Here is a 23,083-nt window from a genome sequence, read left to right as displayed (position 1 = left end):
ATTCATTCTCTAATGGGATTGTGGGTGAACCTACAGCACATAGACTGCAGCTGTTCAAGTCAGCTCACCTCCACCTTCTCTGGGCACTACGGATGGGAAATAAATGCCTGCCGGCCAATGATAATTGACAGTTAACTACAAGGTTTACAGTTTTTCTCGTATTTGTATTCTTACAAATTGTCCTGATGAATAGAAGATTTGAATTAGAGTCCCTACAGTGTGAAAACAGGTCCTTCTGCCCAACAAGTCCACACTGACCCTCCGAAGAGTAACCCATCCAGACGCATGCCCCAACCTCTTTTCACCCCTGACTAATGCACCTAGTTGAAACTTTATTGCTGGAACAGCACAGCAGGTCAGGCAGCATCCAGGGAACAGGAGATTCGACGTTTCGGGCACAGGCCCTTCTTCAGGAACCTAACCTACACATCTCTGACAACTATGGAGAATTTAGCATGGCCAATTCACCCAACCTGCACATCTTTGGATTGTAGGAGGAAACCGGAGCACCCGGAAGAAACCCATGCTGACACAGGGAGAATGCGCAAACTCCACACAGACAATTGTCCAAGGCCGGAATCGAACTTGGGTCCCTGGTGCTGTGAGCAGTGCTAACAACTGAGCCACCGTGCTGCCTTAAAGTTGAAAAGTTTTGTAAAAGTGTGACCTTTTCTCACCAAAGGGAAATATCCCACAGGTCTCCTTATCTTCTTGTCCTGTTACCTTCATGTAATCAGAAGTCGCTTTATTCCTTTATGTTTTTCAGTATCCTACTAATTATATCATAACTGGGTTTGCACTGTGAAATTTTATTGCTGGAACAGCACAGCAGGTCAGGCAGCATCCAGGGAACAGGAGATTCGACGTTTCGGGCACAGGCCCTTCTTCAGGAATTCCTGAAGAAGGGCCTGTGCCCGGAAGGCATCCTTGTAAGAGGATTCGCAGTAGGTTGAAATCTTCGAGGAGAAAGTGAGATCTGCAGATGCTGGAGATCAAAGTTGAAACTTTATTGCTGGAACAGCACTGCAGGTCAGGCAGCAGCTGTGTGAAAAAGTTGCCCCTTAAGTCTCTTTTATATCTTTCCCCTCTCACCCTAAACCTATGCCCTCTAGTTCTGGACTCCCCGACTCCAGGGAAAAGACTTTGTCTCAGCCTCCGACGCTCCAGGGAAAACAGCCCCAGCCTGTTCAGCCTCTCCCTATGGCTCAAATCCTCCAACCCTGGCAACATCCTTGTAAATCTTTTCGAACCCTTTCAAGTTTCACAACATCTTTCCGATAGAAAGGAGACCAGAATTGCACGCAATATTCCAACAGTGGCCTAACCAATGTCCTGTACAGCCGCAACATGACCTCCCAACTCCTGTACTCAATACTCTGACCAATAAAAGAAAGCTCACTACATTGAATCCCATTTCACAGTTTTCTGTTCATTGGACCCAGTTTATGCATATTTTCCTACATTATCATCTCATATGGTCAATTCCAATACACTCAAAACAGTGGATAAGTGGAGCTGACACTACGACCAGTATTGAAATAGCACTGATTAATATAATAGATTAGGCTACAGGGACAGCCACATTCACAGACAAAAGCAAGTGCACAATTGCAACTTTCTTACCTTGACGAGTTCCACAGCAGTAGAGGAAAAATCGCAGCAGTATACAAACAGTCCTGGATCACTGCAAGATATAAGAGGAGAGTTAGTGACTGGCATCAATCCAGTCATCAGTAAGCTGAACAGCCTTCTCAAACACATAAACAAAGACTCTTTTAGGATAGTTGCCATGGGCAGCTCCTGTTAGAAGCTCAGAACTATAAACCTCAGCCTATTTTCTCTCCACACTGTCACATTTACTTTTTAAACTAGCAGCACGAGACTGGAACCCCCACTCATCCTCAATTGGCACAGTTATCAGCATGACTAGTGTGCTTAGCACTGCAGCCTCAACAGAACGTCTACCTCCTCCCTATCTGTATTATGTAAGGTTTGCACCTGTACACAGCACTGTTGGTATGATGACAGGAGACAGAAAGGAGGTGGAGGTTGTGAGTGACAGATAGAATTAGGATGTTGCCAGGAATGGAAGGCTTGAATTACAAGGATAGGCTGGGACTTTTTTCAGTGGAACGTAGGAGGCGGAGAAGTGAAATTTATAAAATCATGTGGGGGTATAAATACGGTGTATGGCAGGTGTCTTTTCCTTAGGGTGGGGAATTTCAAGACTTGGGGGCATATTTTTAAGATGAGAGGAGAAAGACATTAAAAAGTCATCAAGGGCAACTTTTTTTTAAAAAAAGAGAGTGATTCGTGTTTGGAATGAACTTCCACAGGAAGTGGTGGATGCAGCATTCAAAAGACAATTAAACGTTTCCTGTAACCCTACCCCAGACCCTGCATTATGCATGCTTTCTGCAAAATTATGGCAACACAGAGTTGAGAGTCAGTGTGAGTGGAGACTTCATCTGAGTGAGACAGAGAATAAGTGAATATTGCTGGAAATTTGGCTCAAAGTTCCTATCACATTCAATTTAGAGTAAAAGTCAAATTCTGATCTAGAACTATAGCCTTTAAGTTAAACGCAAGGGAAAAGCAAATAGTCAGCGATAAGTCAATATCTGATTTAATGAGAAATTCACCAATTAAACAAACATTGAGACGTGAGATCAAGGATATCAACCTTTGGGTCCTGACTGCAAATGACTCCTTTAACAAAGAGGTTAAAAAAAATTCAAACTATCCTTTTTTCTTAGTAAAAAGTCACAAACTGCCTACAAAAATGGATAATTGCTACCTTATGGAACCAGTCAGGAGATAGTGGGAGGTGGCATTGATCAAATATTAACCACCAAGTCATGAAGGGCTTACGCCTGAAACGTTGATTCTCCTGCTCCTCAGATGCTGCCTGACCCTCTGTACTTTTTCAGAACCACACCCTTGATGTTAATCACCAAGTGCCAATTAGAGATTGGACATTTAATCAATTAAAAATAAGCCTTGCCTATCCTATGCCAGTCAGAATGTTTTACAATACTTAACAGCTCAAACATTTAATTCTTTAGTTATTTGCCAGGTGAACACTGGAGGGAGCAGTTGAGCAAAGCCTGCCATCATACTAGTCATGATTTGGAGATGCCGGTGTTGGACTGGGGTGTACAAAGTTAAAAATCACACAACACCAGGTTATAGTCCAACAGGGTTAATTGGGAGCACACTAGCTTTCGGAGCGACGCTCCTTCATGAAGGAAGCTCCGAAAGCTAGTGTGCTCCCAATTAAACCTATTGGACTATAACCTGGTGTTGTGTGATTTTTAACATCATACCAGTGCAGAGATAATAGCAAAAACCAGAACTAAAAAAAGGTCATATTATTAGTGCCTTTGCAAAAGCTCAGGACAATAGAACCAATGGATTATTCCTGAAGGGATATTATTGCTGTCATTTAAGCAAATGTGGCAATCAATTTGCTCAGAACAAGGTCTCACAAATAGCATGTTTATAAATAACCTTTGACTCTTATCTGCCCTCTGGGCAATAATAAGAAAAGCTATGATCCCATTTAAGTAATTTTAGTTCTGAATTACACTCATTGGTCAAAAGAACTTCCTTATGATTTGAATTGCACCATGGAATATTTTACATTCATTCGAGCATGTATAATATCTCATCTGAGACAGTTCAACAGGTAACAGGGAAGGCCAATGGAATGTTAGCCTTTACTTCAAAGGGAATGGAGTATAAATGCCAAAACTATTCAAGGCACTAGACAGACCAAAACTCGAATGGTATGAATAGTTTGGGTCCATCATCTAAGGAAAGATTTCCTGCTTTGGAGGCAATCCAGAGATGCTGATTCTAGGCACGGGTGGACTGTCTCACGAGGATGGGTTGAGTAGGTTGGGTCTCTACACAATGGAATATAGAGAAAGGAGGTGACCTTACTGAAACATACAAGATTCTTAGAGGATTTCACAGGGTGGGTTGTTTCTCTTTGTGGGAAGAGTGTAGGCTGACAGGACGTGATCTCAGAATAAGAGGTTGTACATTTAAGACAGAGATGAGGAAGAGTTTCTTCTCTCAGGGTTGTGAATCTGTGAAATTCTTTACCACAGAAAGTTATTGAGGCTAGGCCAATTAAAAACGTTCAAGTCTGAGACCAACAGCTTTTTAAATCAGTAATGGAATCATTGATTAAGTGGAAAAGACAGGAAAGTAGAGCTGTGCCTGATCATATCAGCCACTATTACACTAAATGTTGGGGAGACTTGATGGGCTGAATGACCTACTTCTGCCCTATGTCCTTTGGTCTCTCTGACAGTGACACATTCCTTCAGTACTACTATGAGGTGCCAGCCCGGATTAATAGCTATTCTACTGGACCTGTTTGTACATGTTATGACCAATCTCCACGGCAGGTAGAATTTGAAATCCTACTTTCTGGCCCAGTGAAAGGGACTATATAATTTCACCACAAGACTCCCAGCCTGGGTTAAATGCACAAGACCATGGAGGACGGATTTTGAATCCACAATTTAGTGGCACAGGAAACACTGCTATCATTTGACCCTCGACCTGTCTTCCTGTGTGTGTTCCTGATAGGGAGGGTTAATCTGATGCACAACTTAGTGAAAAATGCAACGCAAGAAAAGTGTTTTTACTTGTTAGTCTGCAGAATGGGGAACACGGTATTTCCAACTCCACAACCGACCTGTAAAAAGCAGAAGAAAGAAATGTTTGGTGCATAATTTAACATGAATATATCCATCCGAACAGTATTTATTCAAGTTGCACCAAATGATCTCTAAGTTTAGAATCATTTCAACTACTTGCATTTATATATCACCAATGTGGGAAAAAACGTCCCAAGGCATCTAGAGGAGTATAACCAGATACGAAATAGGAACTGGAATAGGCTATTCTGGTCTGTTCTGTTATTAAGATCATAGTTGAACACCAAGTACAACTTTACCTTCTTGCATCATCGTCATATTCCTTAATTCCCGTAGTTCCCAAAATTCTATCAACCTCTATTGCAGAGAATTCCAAAGATTTGACCGAAGATTTTCTCATGTCAGTCTGAAATAGTCCTGAGTTTGAGTGTGAATGCAATCACATCAAAACAAATATCTCACTGGGGCACAAGGAACAGAAGAAGGATAAAACTTAAAGACCAATCAAGCCTGCTTCTCCACCCAATATGAGCACAGTGATTTTGGCCTTATCTCCACATATCCCTCCATTCTGAGACACAAAGAATCCAGTCACCTGGTATTAACTGCATACGTTGACAGAGCATCCACATCCTCCACACAGTTCTTACGGTGCAGCAGGTCATTTGGCCCACTCTTCCACCATACTTCCAGGCAGTGCATTTCATACTTGAACCACTCCTTGTGCAAAAGTGTTCTGTCTCATCACATTTTCAACATTTACAAACCACCAAATCTGTGCCATTTCATTCTCAATCCTTTCAGAGCGTTAACACTGTTTACCTTTCTATTCTTTCCAAATCTCTCATGATTTTGAAAACTTTTATCAGATCCTCCTAGCCACCTTCTCCCCACAGAGTACAAATTCTTCAAATATCCTCAAAACTGAAGTTTCTCATCTCTGGAACTATTCTGCTAAACTCTTCTACACTCTCTCCAATGCATTTATATTCCTCCAATAAACTGTACTCGATATTTACTGAGGGTTAACCAATGCCTTACACAGATTTGGAATCACATCCTTGCTCCTGTACTCTATGCCCCTACAGGTTGTTCTGCTATAATGCGCGTTTTGTTAAAGCGAATTCACTGTAATGCGTTTGACGATTTGGGGACATCATTTCTAAAGCTTGACCTTTTAAAACATGTGTTGGCTGTAATGCAATTACATCACCGACACTTCAAGCACTGTTTCTAAACCCTATTTTGCGGTAATGCAGGGTTGCACAAGAACAACCATCGCATTATAGAAGAACTACTTGTATTAATAAAGGCCAAGATACTGTATACTTTATTAACTGCTCTCTCTACCTGTCCTGCCACCTTCAATGAATTGTGTACATATATAACCAGATCCCTCTGCTCCTGCAAAAACATAAGTATTGTACCCCCTGTTTTATATTCTGTCTCAGTTTTTCCTAACAAAATGCATCACATTTTTCTCCACGCTGAACTTCATCTGCCATATATCTACTCACTACACCAACTTATCTATATCCTTTTGGAATTATTTTCTGTCCTGCTCAGTTTACAATGCTTCCAAGTTTTGTCTCAAAATTGTCCCCTATACATCAAGAAAAGCAACAGTCCCAATACCGACCCCTGCGGAACCCCACGACAAAGCTTCCTCCAGCGTCCCCCCCAAAAAAACATTGACCACTACCTTTTCTTATCACTCAGCTAATTTTGTTATTGTCATTTTAGATTTGACTTTTAATATTTCATTTTTCTCTCAAGTCTATTGTGTGGCACTGCATCAAATGCCTTTCGAATATTCATGTGCACTACATCAACAGCATTCTACTCACCAATGCACTCTGTAACCTCTTCAAAACAAAACACAGCAAAACAAAACTCCTTAATCCTACTTGCCAAAGACATTTCATAATTCTTCCTAATTCCTTGTATAAATTCTTTCCTGACTCTTTTACATTTCTCAAGGGTCTTATTGAATTTCCATTTCCTAAACCTTGCACATGTTTTTTTCTTTTTGAATAAATTTTCAATATCTCTTCTCATCTCGAGTTCTCGAATCTTACCAGCCTTATCTTTCATCCTCTTTCAGGAACATGCTGGTCTTGAACTCTGATCAACTGGCTTTTAAAGGACTCCCACATCAGATGTGGACTTACCCCCAAACACCTATCCTGATTTAATTTCTCCAGTTCCTGCCTAATACTGCTGCATTTGGCCTTCCCCCAGATTAGAACTTTCACCTGAGGACCAGACTTATCATATCCATAACTAACTTAACATGTACGGAATTATGACCACTTTTCCCAAAATACTCTCCCACTGAAACTTTGATCACTGGCCCGGCTCATTCCCAAATACAAGGTCTAGTACACCCCTTTCCCTAGCTGGACTAACTACATTTTGTTTCAAGAAACCCTCCTGGATGTACCTATCAAAATCTGCCCCAAGCTCCTGGCACTAAGGGAGTTTCCAGTCAATATTGGGAAGTTAAAAATCATCCACTACATAACCCTGTTGTTTTTACATCTTTCCATTACCTGTTTTTATATTCCGATGTCTCCCACTGGCTATTGGGAAGCCTATAGTATAACTTCATCACAGCGATTGCACAATTCTTGTTCCTGAGTTCTACCCATTTAGCCTTGCTGGATGAGCGTTCCAAGATGTCCTCTCTTAGTGCAGGCGTGACATTCTCCTATATGCAATTTCTTCACCCTATTTACATCCCTCTAGTATTCCAGAAACACCAAACCCTGGAACTTTGAGCTGCCAGTCCTGCCCTTCTCTCAACAAAGTTTCTGTAATGGCTACAACATCATAGTTCATTAGTACTAATCCAGACTCTAAGTTCATCTGCTACCTATGATACTTCTTGCATTAAAATAAATATAATTTAGTCCCACCATGTTCATTAACCTGGCCCTGCCTGTTCCTCCTAATCAATTTACTTAGCCTCTATCTCCTCCTCAATCACTCCACATGTTAACCTATTGCTCTGGATTCCATCCCCCACTACATTAAGTTTAAACCTTCCAGAGTGGCACTAATAAACCTCCTAGCAAGACCCCTCCAGTTCAGGTGCAACCCATCCTTCTTGTACAGATCCCAGTGATCCAGATATCGAAAGCCCTCCCTCCTACACCAGGTCTTTAGCTACACATTCAACTGTGTTACCTTCTTGTTTTTGGCCTCACTAGCATGTGGCACAGGGAGTCATCCTGAGATTACAACCGTAGAATCTGTGCTTTTCAACATTTCACCCAACTCCCTAAATTCCCTTTGCAGGACCTCATCTCTTTCTGTTTATGTCATTAGTACCAGTATGACCATGCCCTCTGGCTGCTGACCCTTCCCTTTCAGAATATCCTGTGCCTGCTTAGCGACATCCTTGACCCCTTGCAACAGAGATGCAAAGTATGTTCCTGGAGTCTCGCTCGATGCCCCAGTAATACCTCTGTGCTCCTGATTATAGAGTCGCCTTTCACCATCACTCACACTTTGACCCTCCCTGCTGTAAAACAGAGCCAAACGTGGTTTCACTGATCTGGCTGCTGCAGTTGATTTCCCCCGAGTAGCACATGCCCTTCCTGAAGAAGGGCATGTGCCCGAAACGTCGAATCTTCTGTTCCCTAGATGCTGCCTGACCTGCTGTGCTGTTCCAGCAATAAAGTTTCAGCCCGAGTAGCAATCCCCAAGCTGTACTCAAAATGACATACTAGTTTCAGAGGTGAATAGCCATTTATCAGGCTGAACCTTTGGTGTGACCATATCCCTGAAACTCCCATTTATAAACCTTCCCATCTCCTGTCTGCCTGAATGAATCCAACTGACACTCCAGTTGATCCATGCAATCAGAGAGGAGCTGCAGCTGGACACACTTCCTACAGAGTTGTCAGGAAGTTGACTTCTCCCTGATCTTCCACACTAGGACCATTTTACCAACTACCATTACTTTTTAAAAATTCATTTGTCTTTTGTGGGATCACTGAGTGGCTAGCATTCACTGCCCATCCCTACTTGCCCTTAAGATGGTGATGAGCTGCCTTTTGAACTGATGCAATCCATTGCTGTGGGTTGACCACAATATCATTAAGGAGGGAATGCCACAATTTTGACCCAATTTAACAGTGAAGGAATTGCAATATACATCAAAGTCAGGATGTCAGCGACATGGAGGGGGAACTTGAACCCAAAGCACTGGTGAGATAGAAACCAAGACTCTCAGTTTTCTTTGTAGTGACAGCTTTCCTCAGTCGCAAAGCTTCATTCGACAGCTCAGGGTCACAGTTTTTCCTGTGTGCTCAAAAACAACTAATATTTACCATACTTCTCAATCTTAACAAGGACATTAACAAACCTTAATAGTGTGATTGACCAGGCGTTAACACAAGGTTCTATAGTGCCTATACTTCTGAGCCAGGTTCAACTCCCACCAGTTGTACAGTGGGTTAATTAGAAAACATACACACAAGGTTCTGATTTTGTTTCCACTGGTTGAGAAATCTATCACTGTCTTCTTTTTATTCACTTGTGGGACATGGACGTCGCTGGCTGGCCAGCATTTATTGCCTGTCCTTTGTTGCCTTTGAATTGAATGGCTTGCTAGGCCATTTCAGAGAGCAGTTGAGAGTCAACCACATTGCTGTGGGTCTGGAATCAAATGTAGGCCAAACCAGGTGAGGATGGCAGGTTTCCTTCCCTGAAGGGCATTAGTGAACCAGATGGTTTTTCCAACACATGACAATGGTTTCATGGTCATCAGTAGAATTTTAATTCCAGATTATTACTGAATTCAAATTCCACCAACTGCCATGGCAAAATTCAAATAACAAAAACAAACAGCAGAGGAACAGACCCTTCGGCCCTCCAAGCCTGCGCCGATCCAGATCCTCTATCTAAACCTGTCGCCAGTTTTCTAAAGATCTGTACCCCTCTGCTCCCTGCCCATTCATATAACTGTCTAGATAAATCTTAAATGATACTATCGTGCCCGCCTCTACCACCTCCGCTGGCAACACATTCCAGGCACCTACCGCCCTCTACATAAAGAACTTTCCACGCATATCTCCCTTAAACAGTTCCCCTCTCTCCTTGAACTCATGACCCCTAGTAATTGAGTCCTCCATTATGGGGGAAAAAAGCTTATTATCCACCCTGTCGATACCTCTCATGATTTTGTGGATCCCAGTCAGGTCCCCCTCAACCTCTGTCTTTCTAATGAAAATAATCCTAATCTACTCAACCTCTCTTCATAGTTAGTGCCTTCATGCCAGGCAACATCCTGGTGAACCTCATCTGCACCGTCTCCAAAGCATCCATATCCTTTTGGTAATGTGACAACTGTACGCAGTGTTCCAAATGTGGCTGAACCAAAGACCTGCCAAGTCTTGCACTTAATACCCCATCCAATGAAGGAAAGCACGCTTGTATGCCTTCTTGACCACTCTATCAACCTGTGTTGCCAACTTCAGGGAACAATGGACCTGAACAGCCAGGTGTCTCTGTACATCAATTTTCCCCTGGGCTTTTCCATTTACTGTATAGTTCAGTCTTGAATTGGATCTTCCAAAATGCATCACCTCGCATTTGCCCAGATTGAATTCCATCTGCTATTTCTCTGCATAACTCTCCAATCTATCTGTATTCTGCAGTCTTCTCAGACAGTGCCCTTCACTAAATGCTAGTCCACCAATCTTAGTATCATCTGCAAACTTGCTAATCAGACCATTTATATCTTCCTCCAGATCAATTACCAATATCATAAACAACAGTGATCCCGGCATGGATCCCTGTGGGACACCACTGGCCACAGGTCTCCATTTTGAGAAACTCCCTTCCACCACTGCTCTTTGTCTCCTGTTGCCCAGCCAGTTCTCTATCCATCTAGCTAGTAAACCCTGGACGCCATGCAACTTCACTTTCTCCATTAGTCTACCATGGGAAACTATTATAAAATGCCTTACTGAAGTCCATGTATATGACATCCGCAGCCCTTCCCTCATCAATCAAACTTCCTCAAAGAATTCTATTAGATTTGTAAGACATGATCTTCCATGCACAAAACCAATGTCCCTATCACAGATAAGCCCATTTTCTTCCAAATGGGAATAGATCCTATCCCTCAGTATCTTCTATAGCAGCATCCCTACCACTGACATCAGGCTCACCAGTTAATAAGTACCTGATTATTCCTGCTACCGTTCTTAAACAAGGGACAGATATCTTTGCAGTATCCTTGAACATGGGTGAGGTCCTGGAGGACTGGAGAATTGCTAGATATCTGTTAAGGCCCCAGCCATTTCCTCTCTCGTTTCCCTCAGTAATCTGGGATAGATCCCATCCGGACCTGGGGACTTGTTCACCTTAATGCCTTTTGGAATACTCAACACTTCCTCCCTCCTTATGCTGACTTGACATCAAACATCTATCCCTAACCTCAGTATCCATCATGTCCCTCTCCTTGGTGAATACCAATGCAAAGTACTCGTTAAGAATCTCATTCATTTTCTCTGACTCCACACATAACTTTCCTCCTTTGTCCTTGAGTGAGCCAACCCTTTCGCTAGTTACCCTCTTGCTCCTTGTGAATAAAAGGCTTTGGGATTTTTCTTCCAAAACTTTGTCTGTCTTCAGTTACCTAGACCTTATGTATGCTTCCTTTTTCCTCTTAGCTAGTCTCACTATTTCACTTCCCTAATTGTACCATTTCTGTCCCTTATTTTCACAGGGATATGTCTGTCCTGCATGCTAATTAAGCTCTCTTTAAAAGCCTCCCACATGTCAAATGTAGATTTACCTTCAAGCAGCTGCTCCCAATCCACATTCCCCTGCTCCTCCCGAGTTTTGGTACAGTTGGCCATTCCCCAAATTTTCCTTTAGGACTGCACTTGTCTTTATCCAAGAGTATTCTAAAACCTATGGAATTGTGATTACTATCCCCAAAGTAATCCCCTAGTGAAACTTCAACCACTTGGCCGGGCTCATTTCCCAACGCCCTGCCACATTAGTTTAAACTCACGCCAACAGCGTTAGCAAAAGCAGCCCCAAGGACACTTGTTCCAGTCCGGCCCGGGTATAGACTGTCCAATTTGTAATAGTCTCACCTCCCCCAGAACTGGTCCCAATGTCCCACAAATCTGAACCCCTCCCTCAAGCCATGCATTCATCCTGCCTAGTCTTCCATTTCTACTCCGACTAGCAAGTGAGACTGGTAGCAATCCTGAGATTACTAACTCTGATGTCCTACTTTTTAACTTGGCTCCTAACTCCCTAAATTCTGCTTGTAGGACCTCATCCTATTTATTATCTATATCATTGGCTCCTATATGCACCAAAACAGCTGGCTGTTCACCTTCCCCCTTCAGAGTTTTCTGCAGCCGATCTGAGTCATCCTTGGTCCATGCACCTGGGAGGTAACATACCATTCAGGAGTCTCGTTTTAAACTTCAAAACAGTCTATCTACTCCCCTTACAACTGAATTCCCTATGACTATAGCCCTTCCACTCTTTTTTCCTGCCCTTCTAAACAGCAGAGCTAACCATGGTTCCATGAACCTGGCTACTGCTGTCTTTCCCTACTGAGCCATCTCCCCCAACAGTATCCAAAGTGGTTTACCTGTTTTGGTGGGAGATGACCGCAGGGGACATCGGCACTGCCTTCCTGCTCTTTCTCTGCCTTTTGGTCACCCATTCCCTTTCTCCCTCACCAATCCTAATCTGTGGTGTGACCAATTCGCGACCTCCTCAGCATCGCTGATGCTTCAAAGTGAGTCCACCTGCAGCTTCAGAGCAGTCATGTAGTCTAACAAGACACACTTCCTGCATTTGGAGGAGTCAGGGACATCAGCCGCGTCCCTGAGCTCCCATGTTGAGCAAGAGGAGTGTAACACAGGTCTGAAATCTCCTGCCATTTTTAATCTTAAACTTAACTTAGTACAACTATAATATGAAATAATAGATAAATTAATTGGAAAAAAGGAAAATAAATGTTTTTTTTAAACCAATAAAAAAGAAAATTGAGAAAACTTACCATATCAACACACCAGAGTTTTTTTTTTGTTGGAGGAGGAAGGCAGGTGGGAGACATTACACACGTAGTGTCTCGGGTTTACTCACCTTCCCAGAGCGCAATATGACCGCTGCCACGCAGCCCCTCGTGCTCCCCGCTGCCACTGTTGCTGCAAATGAAGGATTCGAAGCTGGGTCCCCAGAACATTAACTGAGTTTTGGATTAATAGTCTAGTGGTAATACCACCAGGCTATCGCCTCCTCTACTTTAACGAGATTATCTGTCATTCTTTTCAACTCCAGAGGGTATAGGTCCAATTTCTCCCAGTCATTGCAGGGGTCAATTTAATCAAAGTTTGCTTTACCACCTCCAATACAAGGATATCCTTTCTTAAACAGAGAGAAACTGCACACTGTAATCCAAATAACACAATGCATCTACAGCAAGACTTCACTTTGGTACTCCAATCCCATTTGCTTTCTTAATTGCTTGCTTCACCTGCATGTTAACTTGCTGTATTCCTTATATAAAGCAGTCTCTGGTCTCGTAGGGCACAGGTAAGCAAGGTTTTTAAACAGCAAGATAAAATGGCTGGGTTTCATCAAAGCACCAAGTTAGAAAGCAGCAGGATGAGATTTTATCTGAATTAATTCCGTTCATGTAAAGCAAGAACACCCACTGATATCAGGAAATCATGCAAAGTGATATTATTGTGTACTATTCCATAAAGATATATTCTACTCACTGCATGGAGTCTAATTTTTAATTCTTGTTTCACATGTTTATTTATTAGGAAATAAAGCAGCTTAGACAGGACTCCATATATTTGTTTTGTGGATTTTGAGAAAACAAAATCTGATTTGGTTGACCGAATCAAACCCTTGACAATGCTGAAAATGAAATGGGGATATCGACAACTCTTTAGAAACATATAGGGACTAATGGTAACAGTGAGAATAGCAAATATGGACTGGGGATCACGAGCGAGTGGAAGAAGAGCTTATTGTTTATTAAGAGTTCTTTTCAATGTCTCTGCGGAAGTAATGATCAAAAAAACTGTTTGAAGAAACAGAATCTGGTGTTAAGGTTAGAGCTTGAATGATAACATCAGTTATATTTGCAGCTGACAAAGTGTTTGCAGCAAGCACAGAAGAAGCATACATGCTCTACTAGTTAAAACATTAACAGCAGGTGGGGACTTTAGAATGAAAGAGAGCGTTGACAAAAACAAAGTGACACATAACCTCAAAACTACCAAACATTAGGGATCCGTAAGCTCAGTTATCTGGCAAACGGTTTGTGATTCAGAGTGATGCCAACAGTTACCACGAAGGACTCTCCTTCTCAACCTCTCCCCTTACCCAAGGTGTAGTGGCCCTCAGGTTAGACCACCACCAGTCATAACATCTCTAATAAGAGAGCAGCCTAATAGTCAGGTGGCTTTACGAAAAAAGAATACTTGGAGTTATGGAAAATGATAAAAATGGACCAGAAATAATGGTTCTGAATTGGAAAGGCTGGTTTTAATAATAAGGCGAAAGTGAGGACTGCAGACTAAATTGGTGCTGGAAAAGCACAGCAAGTCAGGCAACATCCGAGGAGCAGGAAAATCAATATTTCGGGCAGGAGCCCTTCAGTTGGAGAGGTTTTAATATAAGACAAGATCTGGCCAAAGTGGACTGGGAGTAGCTACTTGTAAGTAAATCCACTTCTGAGCAGTGGGGGTCTTTCAGACAGAATAGAGAATGCTGACCAACAAGTTCCCATAAAGATGAAGCGAGAAGTAAACATGTCCAGAGAACCCCTGAATGTTCAGGAACGTACAGGATTGGAGAAGCAAAAAAAAGAAGCATATGGTGGATGGTGAGGATATCAGCATCCTAAAGATGAATAAAAAGTACAGGCTGTTAATTAAAAATCAGAAAAGCAAAGAGAGAATGTGAGAAAACATTGATGGGGTGAATAAGTCCAAAGGCAGTTTATCAGAACATTAAGGGGGAAGAGAATAACTAGGGAAAGAGCAGGGCCCAGCAGGGACCAAAGCAGCAATGAGAGGACGGAGCCAGGAGACATGAATGAGGTTTTAAATGAGTAATTTCCCTCTGCTTCACCATGGAGAAAGACAATGTAGGCGTGAAAATCAGGTTGGAAGAACCAAGTAACACTTGAACAAATCACAATTGAGGGCAGGGGTTTTCGCGGGCTTAAAATTGGACGCATCCCTAGGTCCAAATAAGATATATCCCAAGATGCTGTGGGAGGCAAGGGAGGAGAATAGGATGAACTGACATTCACTTTCAAATCTTCTCTGACCTCAGAGAGGTGACAGGGGACTGGAGAACAGCTAACGTGTTCACATTATTTCAGAAGGATGGTATGAATGAACCAGGAAACTACAAGCCAGTGAATCAAACATCAATGGTAGGGAAGCTTGGAAAAGTTCTAAAGGACAGAATTAATTTCAACCTGAAGAGGCAAAGATTAATGAAAGATAATCAGCATAGTTTGGTCAGGGAAGATAATTTCTGTCAAGTTTGATGAAGTGTTTTGAAGTGGTGCATGCAAGTGAGGGTAGTGCAATGGATGCAATCTGCTTATGCTTCCATAAGGCTTTTGACAAGGTGTCACATGGCAGACTGCTTAACAGGCAAAAGCAATTTTGGCAAATTGGAATCAAAACTGGTTTTGTGGCAGAACGCACAGTATTGTTTTTGTATCTAGAAGCCTGTATCCAGTGGTCAATTCCAAGGCTTGATTTTAGTAAAGCGTTTGATAAGGTTCCCCAAGGTAGGCTATTGCAGAAAATACTGAGGCATGGGATTGAGGGTGATTTCGCAGTTTGGATCAGAAATTAGCTAGCTGTAAGAAGAGGGTTGTGGTTGATAGGAAATGTTCATCCTGGATTTCAGTTACTAGTGGCGTACAGCAAGGATCTGTTTTGGGGCCACTGCTGTTTGTCATTTTTATAAATGACTTGGATGATGGCGTAGAAGAATAGGTTAATAAATTTGCGGATGACACTAAAGTCAGTGGAGTTGTGGACAGTCCCGAAGGATGTTGCAGGTTACAGAGCCATATAGATAAGCTGCAAAGCTGGGCAGAGGGATGGCAAATGGAGTTTAATGCGGAAAAGTGAGAGGTGATTCACTTTGGAAGGAGCAACAGGAATACAGTGTACTGGGCTAATGGTAAGATTCTGGATAGTGTGGATGAGCAGAGAGATCTTGGTGTCCATGTGCATAGATCCCTGAAAGTTGCCAACCAGGTTGATAGGGTTGTTAAGAAGGCGTACGGTGTATTAGCTTTTATTGGTAGAGGAACTGAGTTTCAGAGCCATGAGGTCATGTTGCAGCTGTACAAAACTCTGGTGCAGCCGCACTTGGAGTACTGCGTACAGTTCTGCTTGCCGCACTATAGAAAGGATGTGGAAGCATTGGAAAGGGTGCAAAAGATATTGCCTGGTATGGAGAGAAGGTCTTATGAGGAAAGGCTGAGGGACTTGAGGCTGTTTTCATTAGAGAGAAGGTGGTTAAGAGGTGACTTAATAGAGACATACAGGATGATAAGAGGATTAGATAGTGTGGACAGAGAGCCTTTTTCCTCGGATGGTGATTGCTCGCACAAGGGGACACAGCTTTAAATTGAAGAGTGATAAATATAGGACAGATGTCAGAGGTAGGTTCTTTGCTCAGAGAACCCTCTGAGCAAGTGGAATGCCCTGCCTGCAACAGTAATGGACTCGCCAACGTTAAGGGCATTTAACTGTCATTGGATAAACATATGAATGATAATGGAATAGATTAGGATAGATGGGCTTTAGATTGGTTTCACAGGTCGGTGCAACATTAAGGGCCTGTACTGCGCTGTTACATTCTATGAGTCCCTTGTTTGTAATGTTTGTAATATACTTTAATGATCTAGGCACAAATTGAGGAGGCACAATCAGCAGGTGACACAAATATTGGTGGTACAGTAAATATAGAGGAGGAAAGCCTTATACTCCATGTCAGTAGCAAATGGAATTTAATCTTGAAGTTGAGATGATGCATTTTGAGAAATCTAACAAGGCAGGGGAGTACAAGATGAATGTACAAGAAAGTACAAAAGATCAGAGTGATCTTGGCGTGTATGTCCATAGATGCTCGAAGGAAGCAGAAGAATTGGATAAGTAGTTAATAAGACAGCTTCGAGTATAGGAGTTAGGACACTGAGTTGCAGCTGCACAAGGGGCCACTTTTAGAAGACAGTGTTCAATTCTGATCTCTGTTTTAGAAAAGATGTTATTAAGCTTGAAAAAGTTCAGAAAAGATTTACAAGAGTTTGAGGTATTGGAAGAGGCTGAATAGGCCAGGGCTATTTTCCCTGAAGCATCAGAGGCTGAGGGATTACCTTCTAGAGATTTATAAAATCATGAGGGCCATGGATAGGGTTAACAGCCAAGGTCTTTTTCCCAGGGTAGGGAAGTCCCAAGCTAGAGTGCATAGATTTAAAGTATGATGGGAAAGATTTAAAGGGACCTGAGCTGCAACCTTTTCATGTAGAGATTGGTGTGTGTATAAAATGAGCTGACAGAGGTGGTGGTGGAGGCAGGTACAATTACAACATTTAAAATGTATCTGGATGGGTACAAGAATAGGAAAGGGGATAGAGAGATATGGGCCAAATGCTGGCAAATGGGACTAGATCAGTTGGTCTAGGATACTTGTTCGGCACAGACAAGCTGGATCAAAGGGTCTGCTTCATGCTGTATAACTCTATGACTCTACATAGGACACTTGTCTTTATTAGATGAGGCACTGAATATACGAGCAAGGAGGTTTTGATGGAGCTGGAAATTACATTAATCAGTCTACAACTGGACTACCGTGTGCAGTTCTGGTCCACACAGGAGAGGAGTGCCAGCGAGATTCACCAGAAAGTTGCTTGGGCTACAGCAATTCAACTATGAAGAGACCTATACAGGGTGGGCTTGTTTTCCTTGGTGCAGAGAGGCTGAGGGGGAAACTGGTGTGCAAAATTTAGGGGCACAGATAGGATGGAAATGTTTCCCCTTAGTAGAGGGCTAAACAACGAGGGGCATCCCCTTAGGGCAAGGAGCAGAAAATTTAGAGGGAATTTAAGGAAGAGTCTTTTCACCCATAGGGTGTTGGGTATCTGCCTGAAAGGGTGGTAGAGCCAGGAACAATCAGACCATTTGAGATATATTTAAATAACCACTTAAAATTACATTGTTTACAATGCTTTGGGTTAAGTATTGGAAAACAGGAGTAGAGCAGATAGGTGCTTGATAACTGGTGCTTGATAAATGGTCCTCTTTTAGTGCTGTGATGGTCATCTTATGACTTTAACTTGAATATATTCTGCCTTGGGCTGTAACATTCGTGCATTTCAATAGAGTTACCATCACTGAATTCCCACTATCGACAACCTAGAGGTTACCATTGACGAGAAACTCAACTGGACTCACCACATCAACATAGTGGCTACAAGAGCAGGTCAGAGGCTAGGAATGGTATGGCAAACAACTCACCTCCTGACTCCCCAAAGCTTGTCCATCATTTACAAGGCACAAGTCAAGAATGTGATGGAACACTCCCCATTTGTCTGGATGGATGCAGTTTCAACAACACTCAAGAAACATGACGCCATTCAGGACAAAGCAGCCCACTTGATTGGCAGCGGATCCACAAATGTCCACTCCCTCCACCACTTACGCTCAGTAGCAGCGTATGTACGATCTACAAGATGCACTGTAGAAATTCACCAAAGATACTCAGAAAGCATCTTCCAAACCCATAACCACTTCATGGCAGAAAGACATGGGCAGCAGATACATGGGAACACTACCACCTTCAAATTCTCCTCTCAGCCACTCACCACGCTGTCCTGGAAATATATCACCATTCCTTCATTGTGGCTGTGTCAAAGTCCTGGAATTTCCTCCCTATTGCTACTGAGAGTCAACCCACAGCAGGTGAACTGTAGTGGTTCAAGAAGGTAGGTCAACACCCCCTTCCAAATGGCAACAGGGGATGGGCAATAATGCTGGTCAGCCAGCAACACCTATATCTCACATACTGAATTTTAAAAAGTGCCAGAATTCAAGTATTTAGAAATTCTAATACTTGCCCATGGAAGATGCACCAAAGAAATTAGAATAAGGACAGAAAGGGAAAAGGCCATAAATGTTCAAGAGAAGACAGTTGCTCCAACAACCACAAAACAGAATAATCAAGGAAGAAGCTATCTGTAAGGAGCTTGGTTCAGAGTATTGTTTTATATTGGATACATCACGGAAACCGACCCTTTGGTTCAACTCGTCCATGCTGACCACATTTCCGAAACTGAAGTAGTCCCATTTGCCTGCATCTGGTCTATATCCCTCTAAACCTTTCCTATGTGTCTGTCCAAATACCTTTTCAACATTGCAACTGTACCTGCCTCTACTGCTTTCTCTGGCAGCTCATTCCATACATGTATTACCCTCTGCACGAAAAAGCTGTTCCTCAGTTCCCTTTTGAATCTTTTCTTTCTTACCTTAAATCTATACCCTCTAGTTATGGACTTCCCTGTCCTTAGGAAAAGACTTTGTGGCTATTCATCTTATAGAGTCACAGAGATGTACAGCACGGAAACAGACCCTTCGGTCCAACATTAGCCATGAACCTGCACTCCAAGGTCTCTCTGTTCAGCAACACTCCCTAGGACCTTACCATTAAGTGTACAAGTCCTGCTAATATTTGCTTTCCCAAAATGTAGCACCTCACATTTATCTAAATTAAACTCCATCTGCTACTTTTCAGCCCATTGGCCCATCTGATCAAGATCCCGTTATAATCTGAGGTAACCTTCTTCGCTGTCCACTGCACCTCCTATTCCCCTCATTATGTTAAAACCTCTATAAGGTCACCCCTCAGCTTCACATGTTCCAGTGAAAAGTCTCAGCCTTATAAGTTCATAAGATATAGGAGCAGAATTAGGTCATTCAGCCCATCGAGTCTGCTCCGTCATTTGATCATGGCTGACATGCTCCTTACCCCCATTTTCCTGCCTTCTCTCCATATCACTTCAACCCGTTCCAATTAAAAATCTGTCTAACACCTTAAATTTACTCACTGTCCCAGCGTACACTGCACTTGGGGTTGCAAACTCCACAGATTCACAACCCTTCGGGAGGAGTGGTTTCTCCTCAACTCTGTTTTGAATTTGCTACCCCTTATCCTAAGACCTTTCACCCTAAAGTGCCCCACAAGAGGAGCATCTGCTCCATGTCTATTTTATTCACATCTTTTATCATCTCGAATAGCTCAATTTGATCTCCCCTCATTTTTCTAAAATTCCAGAGTGTGTAGGACTAAACCATTCAATTTCTCTTCATACAACAAACTCTTCTCTAGGATCAATACGTGAACCTCATCTGAACTGCCTCCAATAAGGTATCTTTCCTCAAATTAGGGGACCAAAACGGTGCACAATACATCAGGTGCAGTGTCACCAATGCCTATCCAACCTCTTGTGATAACTCAAACTCTCCAATCCCAGTAACATCCTTGTAATTTTTTTCTGTACCCTTTCTTGTTTTACAAAATTCTTCCTAGAGCAGGGTGACCTGAATTGTACACTAAAAGTAGCTTCACCAATGTCTTGTATACTCAAAACATGACATCCCAACTCCTATACTCAATGCTATACCAATATAGTTAAACATCATGGTAGCCCACAAACCCACCAACACACTAAAACAACAGCTAATGAACTTGAAAGACCCCATACAGACAACAAGCAAAACTAATGTGATTTACAAAATACCTTGCACGAACTGCAACAAACACTACATTGGACAAACAGGCAGAAAACTAGCCACCAGGATACATCAACCAGCCACAAAAAGACGTTACCCACTCTCACTAGTATCTTTACACACAGATGACGAAGAACACCACTTCAAGCCAAACAGAGACATGAGCGAGAATTCCTAGAAGCATGGCACTCCAACTGGAACTCTATCAACAAACACACTGACTTGGATCCCATTTACCACCCCTTATAAAAAGAACAGGAAATAACATCACCACAGGAAATGGCATCATCAACCCAAGGAAACTTAAACAAATAAATAAAAAGTGCTTCACCGGAGGCTCATGATGATGTTACCTCGTATGGTGATTAAACATCTGAAAACTAACCTTCCAGCTCAGCAAGGAAACTTACATCCAAAACCTCAACCTGAGCTACAAACCTTCTCAAAACTCGGATATGGGAAGAGATCGCTGTGCCTTTGGCAATGATCTTTGCGTCCTCACTGTCCACTAGAATAATACCCAATGATTGGAGGATGGCAAATGTTATTCCCTTATTCAAGAAAGGGAATAGGGATAATCCTGGGAATTACAGACCATCAGTCTTATGTCAGTGGTGGGCAAAGTATTGGAGAGGATTCTGAGAGACAAGATTCATGATTACTTGGAAAACCATAGTTTGATTACAGATAGTCAGTCACAAAGCTTATTGAATTCTTTGAGCATGTGACAAAATGTATTGATGAAGGTAGAGCAATGGATGTGGTGTACACAGATTTTAACAAGTCATTTGATAAGGTTCCCCATGAATAAGGTTCATTCAGAAAGTAAAGAGGCATAGGACACAAGGAAATCTGGCTGTCTGGATACAGAATTGGCTAGCCCATAGAAGACAGAGGGTGGTGGTAGATGAAATGTATTCAGACTTGAGCTCGGTGACCAGTGGTGTTCTGCTGGGATCGGTTCTGGGATGTCTGCTCTTTGTGATTTTTACAACTGATTTGGATGAGGAAATGGAAGGGTGAGTTAGTAAGTTTTCCGATGACATGAAGATTGGTGGTGTTGTGGATAGTTTGGAGGGCTGTTGTAGGTTGCAATACGACATTGACAGAATGCAGAACTGGGCTGATAAGTGGCAGATGGAATTCAATCTGGAAAAGTGTGAAGTGATTCACTTTGGAAGGTTAAATTTGAATGCAGAATACAGAGGTAAAGGCAGGATTTTTGGGCAGTGTGGAGGAACAGAAGGATCTTGGGGTTCATGTCCATAGATCCCTCAAAGTTGCTATTTAAGTTGATAGGGTTGTTAAGAAGGCGTATAGTGCTTTGGCTTTCATTGGTTGAGGGATTGAGTTTAAGAGTCACAAGGTTATGCTGCAGCTCTATAGAGCCCTGGTTAGACCACACTTGGAATATTGTGTTCAGTTCAGGTCACCTCATTATAGGAAGCTTTAGAGAGGGTGCAGAGTTTTACCAGGATGCTGCCTGGACTGGAGGGCACATCTTATGAAGAAAGTTTGAGGGAGCGCGGACTTTTCTCATTGGAGCGAAGAAGGATGAGAAGTGACTTGATAGAGGTGTACAAGATATTGAGAGACATAGATAGGATGGATAGCTAGAGACCTTTTCCCATGGTGGAAATGTCTATCACAAGGGGGCATAATTTGAAGGTAATTGAAGCAAGGTTTAGGGGAGATGTCAGAGATAGGTTATGGAATGCACTGCCAGCAGTGGTAATAGAGTCAGATACATTAGGGACACTTAAGTGACTCTTGTGTAGGCACATGGAAGACAGTACAATAAAGGGTATGTAGGTTAGTCTGATCTTAGAGTAGGTCCTGTTCTGTGTTCTAATTTTGGAAAACCTGAAAGGTCAAAGAGCAAACCTCCATCAGAACAGGCACATCCAGAAGATTAAAGATCAAAATTGGGTAAATCTAATTCCTATAAACCGAGCTAGGCACTTTTTACTGCTCATTGTAATGGAGTTGACCAAGGTGGAATTGCAATGTACTACTGAATTGGAGAGGTTATCCTAATTCTCCTAGAGTTCTGCCTAACATCTCTCCCTCAACCAGCACAAGCTTGACAGATTAAATGTGCAATCATCTCATCATAACATTCATGATCAATAAAATCGCTCGTGTTTGGAGAATTTGAAATAAAAGCATTATTTATAAATAATTTTCACCACTGAATTTGGATATGTATATCAAATTCTGGGTCAGTGATAGTAGTCCCTTCCTGTAGGCTTTGACAATCTGAATCTGATATCATGTAATTTCCACAGTGGTGGGGTTCTCTTATGATCATTTCCGTGCTGCCGGCTGTCTGACATTGTGGATCCAGCCTATTCTCTGAAATTCTTCATATTAAGGAATTTCCCCACTTCACCTAGAATCGAAACAGTAACATTTTCTTTTAGATATGATGCAGAGCTGGGCTGAGGAGTGGCAGATGGAGTTCAACCCTGTCAAGTGTGAGGTTGTCCATTTTGGAAGGACAAATAAGAATGCGGAATACAGGGTTAACGGTAGGGTTCTTAGTAAGGTGGAGGAGCAGAGGGCTCTTGGGGTCTATGTTCATAG

At 42.3% G+C, this 23,083-nt stretch overlaps 1 protein-coding gene across 3 annotated transcripts in view; it reads right to left on the bottom strand.

The window, feature by feature from the left end:
• mettl2a (methyltransferase 2A, methylcytidine) overlaps window positions 1-23,083 on the bottom strand; it is a 62,690-nt gene that overhangs the window by 32,346 nt on the left and 7,261 nt on the right. For all 3 annotated transcript variants that reach the window (XM_043675311.1, XM_043675312.1, XM_043675310.1), the window contains 2 exons: window positions 4,662-4,711; window positions 1,624-1,684 (listed from right to left, as the gene is read on the bottom strand). In XM_043675311.1, coding sequence (XP_043531246.1) covers window positions 1,624-1,684; window positions 4,662-4,711 — 111 coding nt within the window. The remainder of the gene's footprint in view (window positions 1-1,623; window positions 1,685-4,661; window positions 4,712-23,083) is intronic.

The sequence above is a fragment of the Chiloscyllium plagiosum genome, chromosome 33 (genome assembly GCF_004010195.1).
Source record: "Chiloscyllium plagiosum isolate BGI_BamShark_2017 chromosome 33, ASM401019v2, whole genome shotgun sequence".
Lineage (NCBI taxonomy): Eukaryota > Metazoa > Chordata > Chondrichthyes > Orectolobiformes > Hemiscylliidae > Chiloscyllium > Chiloscyllium plagiosum.
The sequence above is the reverse complement of the archived record's forward strand: the minus strand, read 5'-3'. Positions and strand labels throughout refer to the sequence as shown.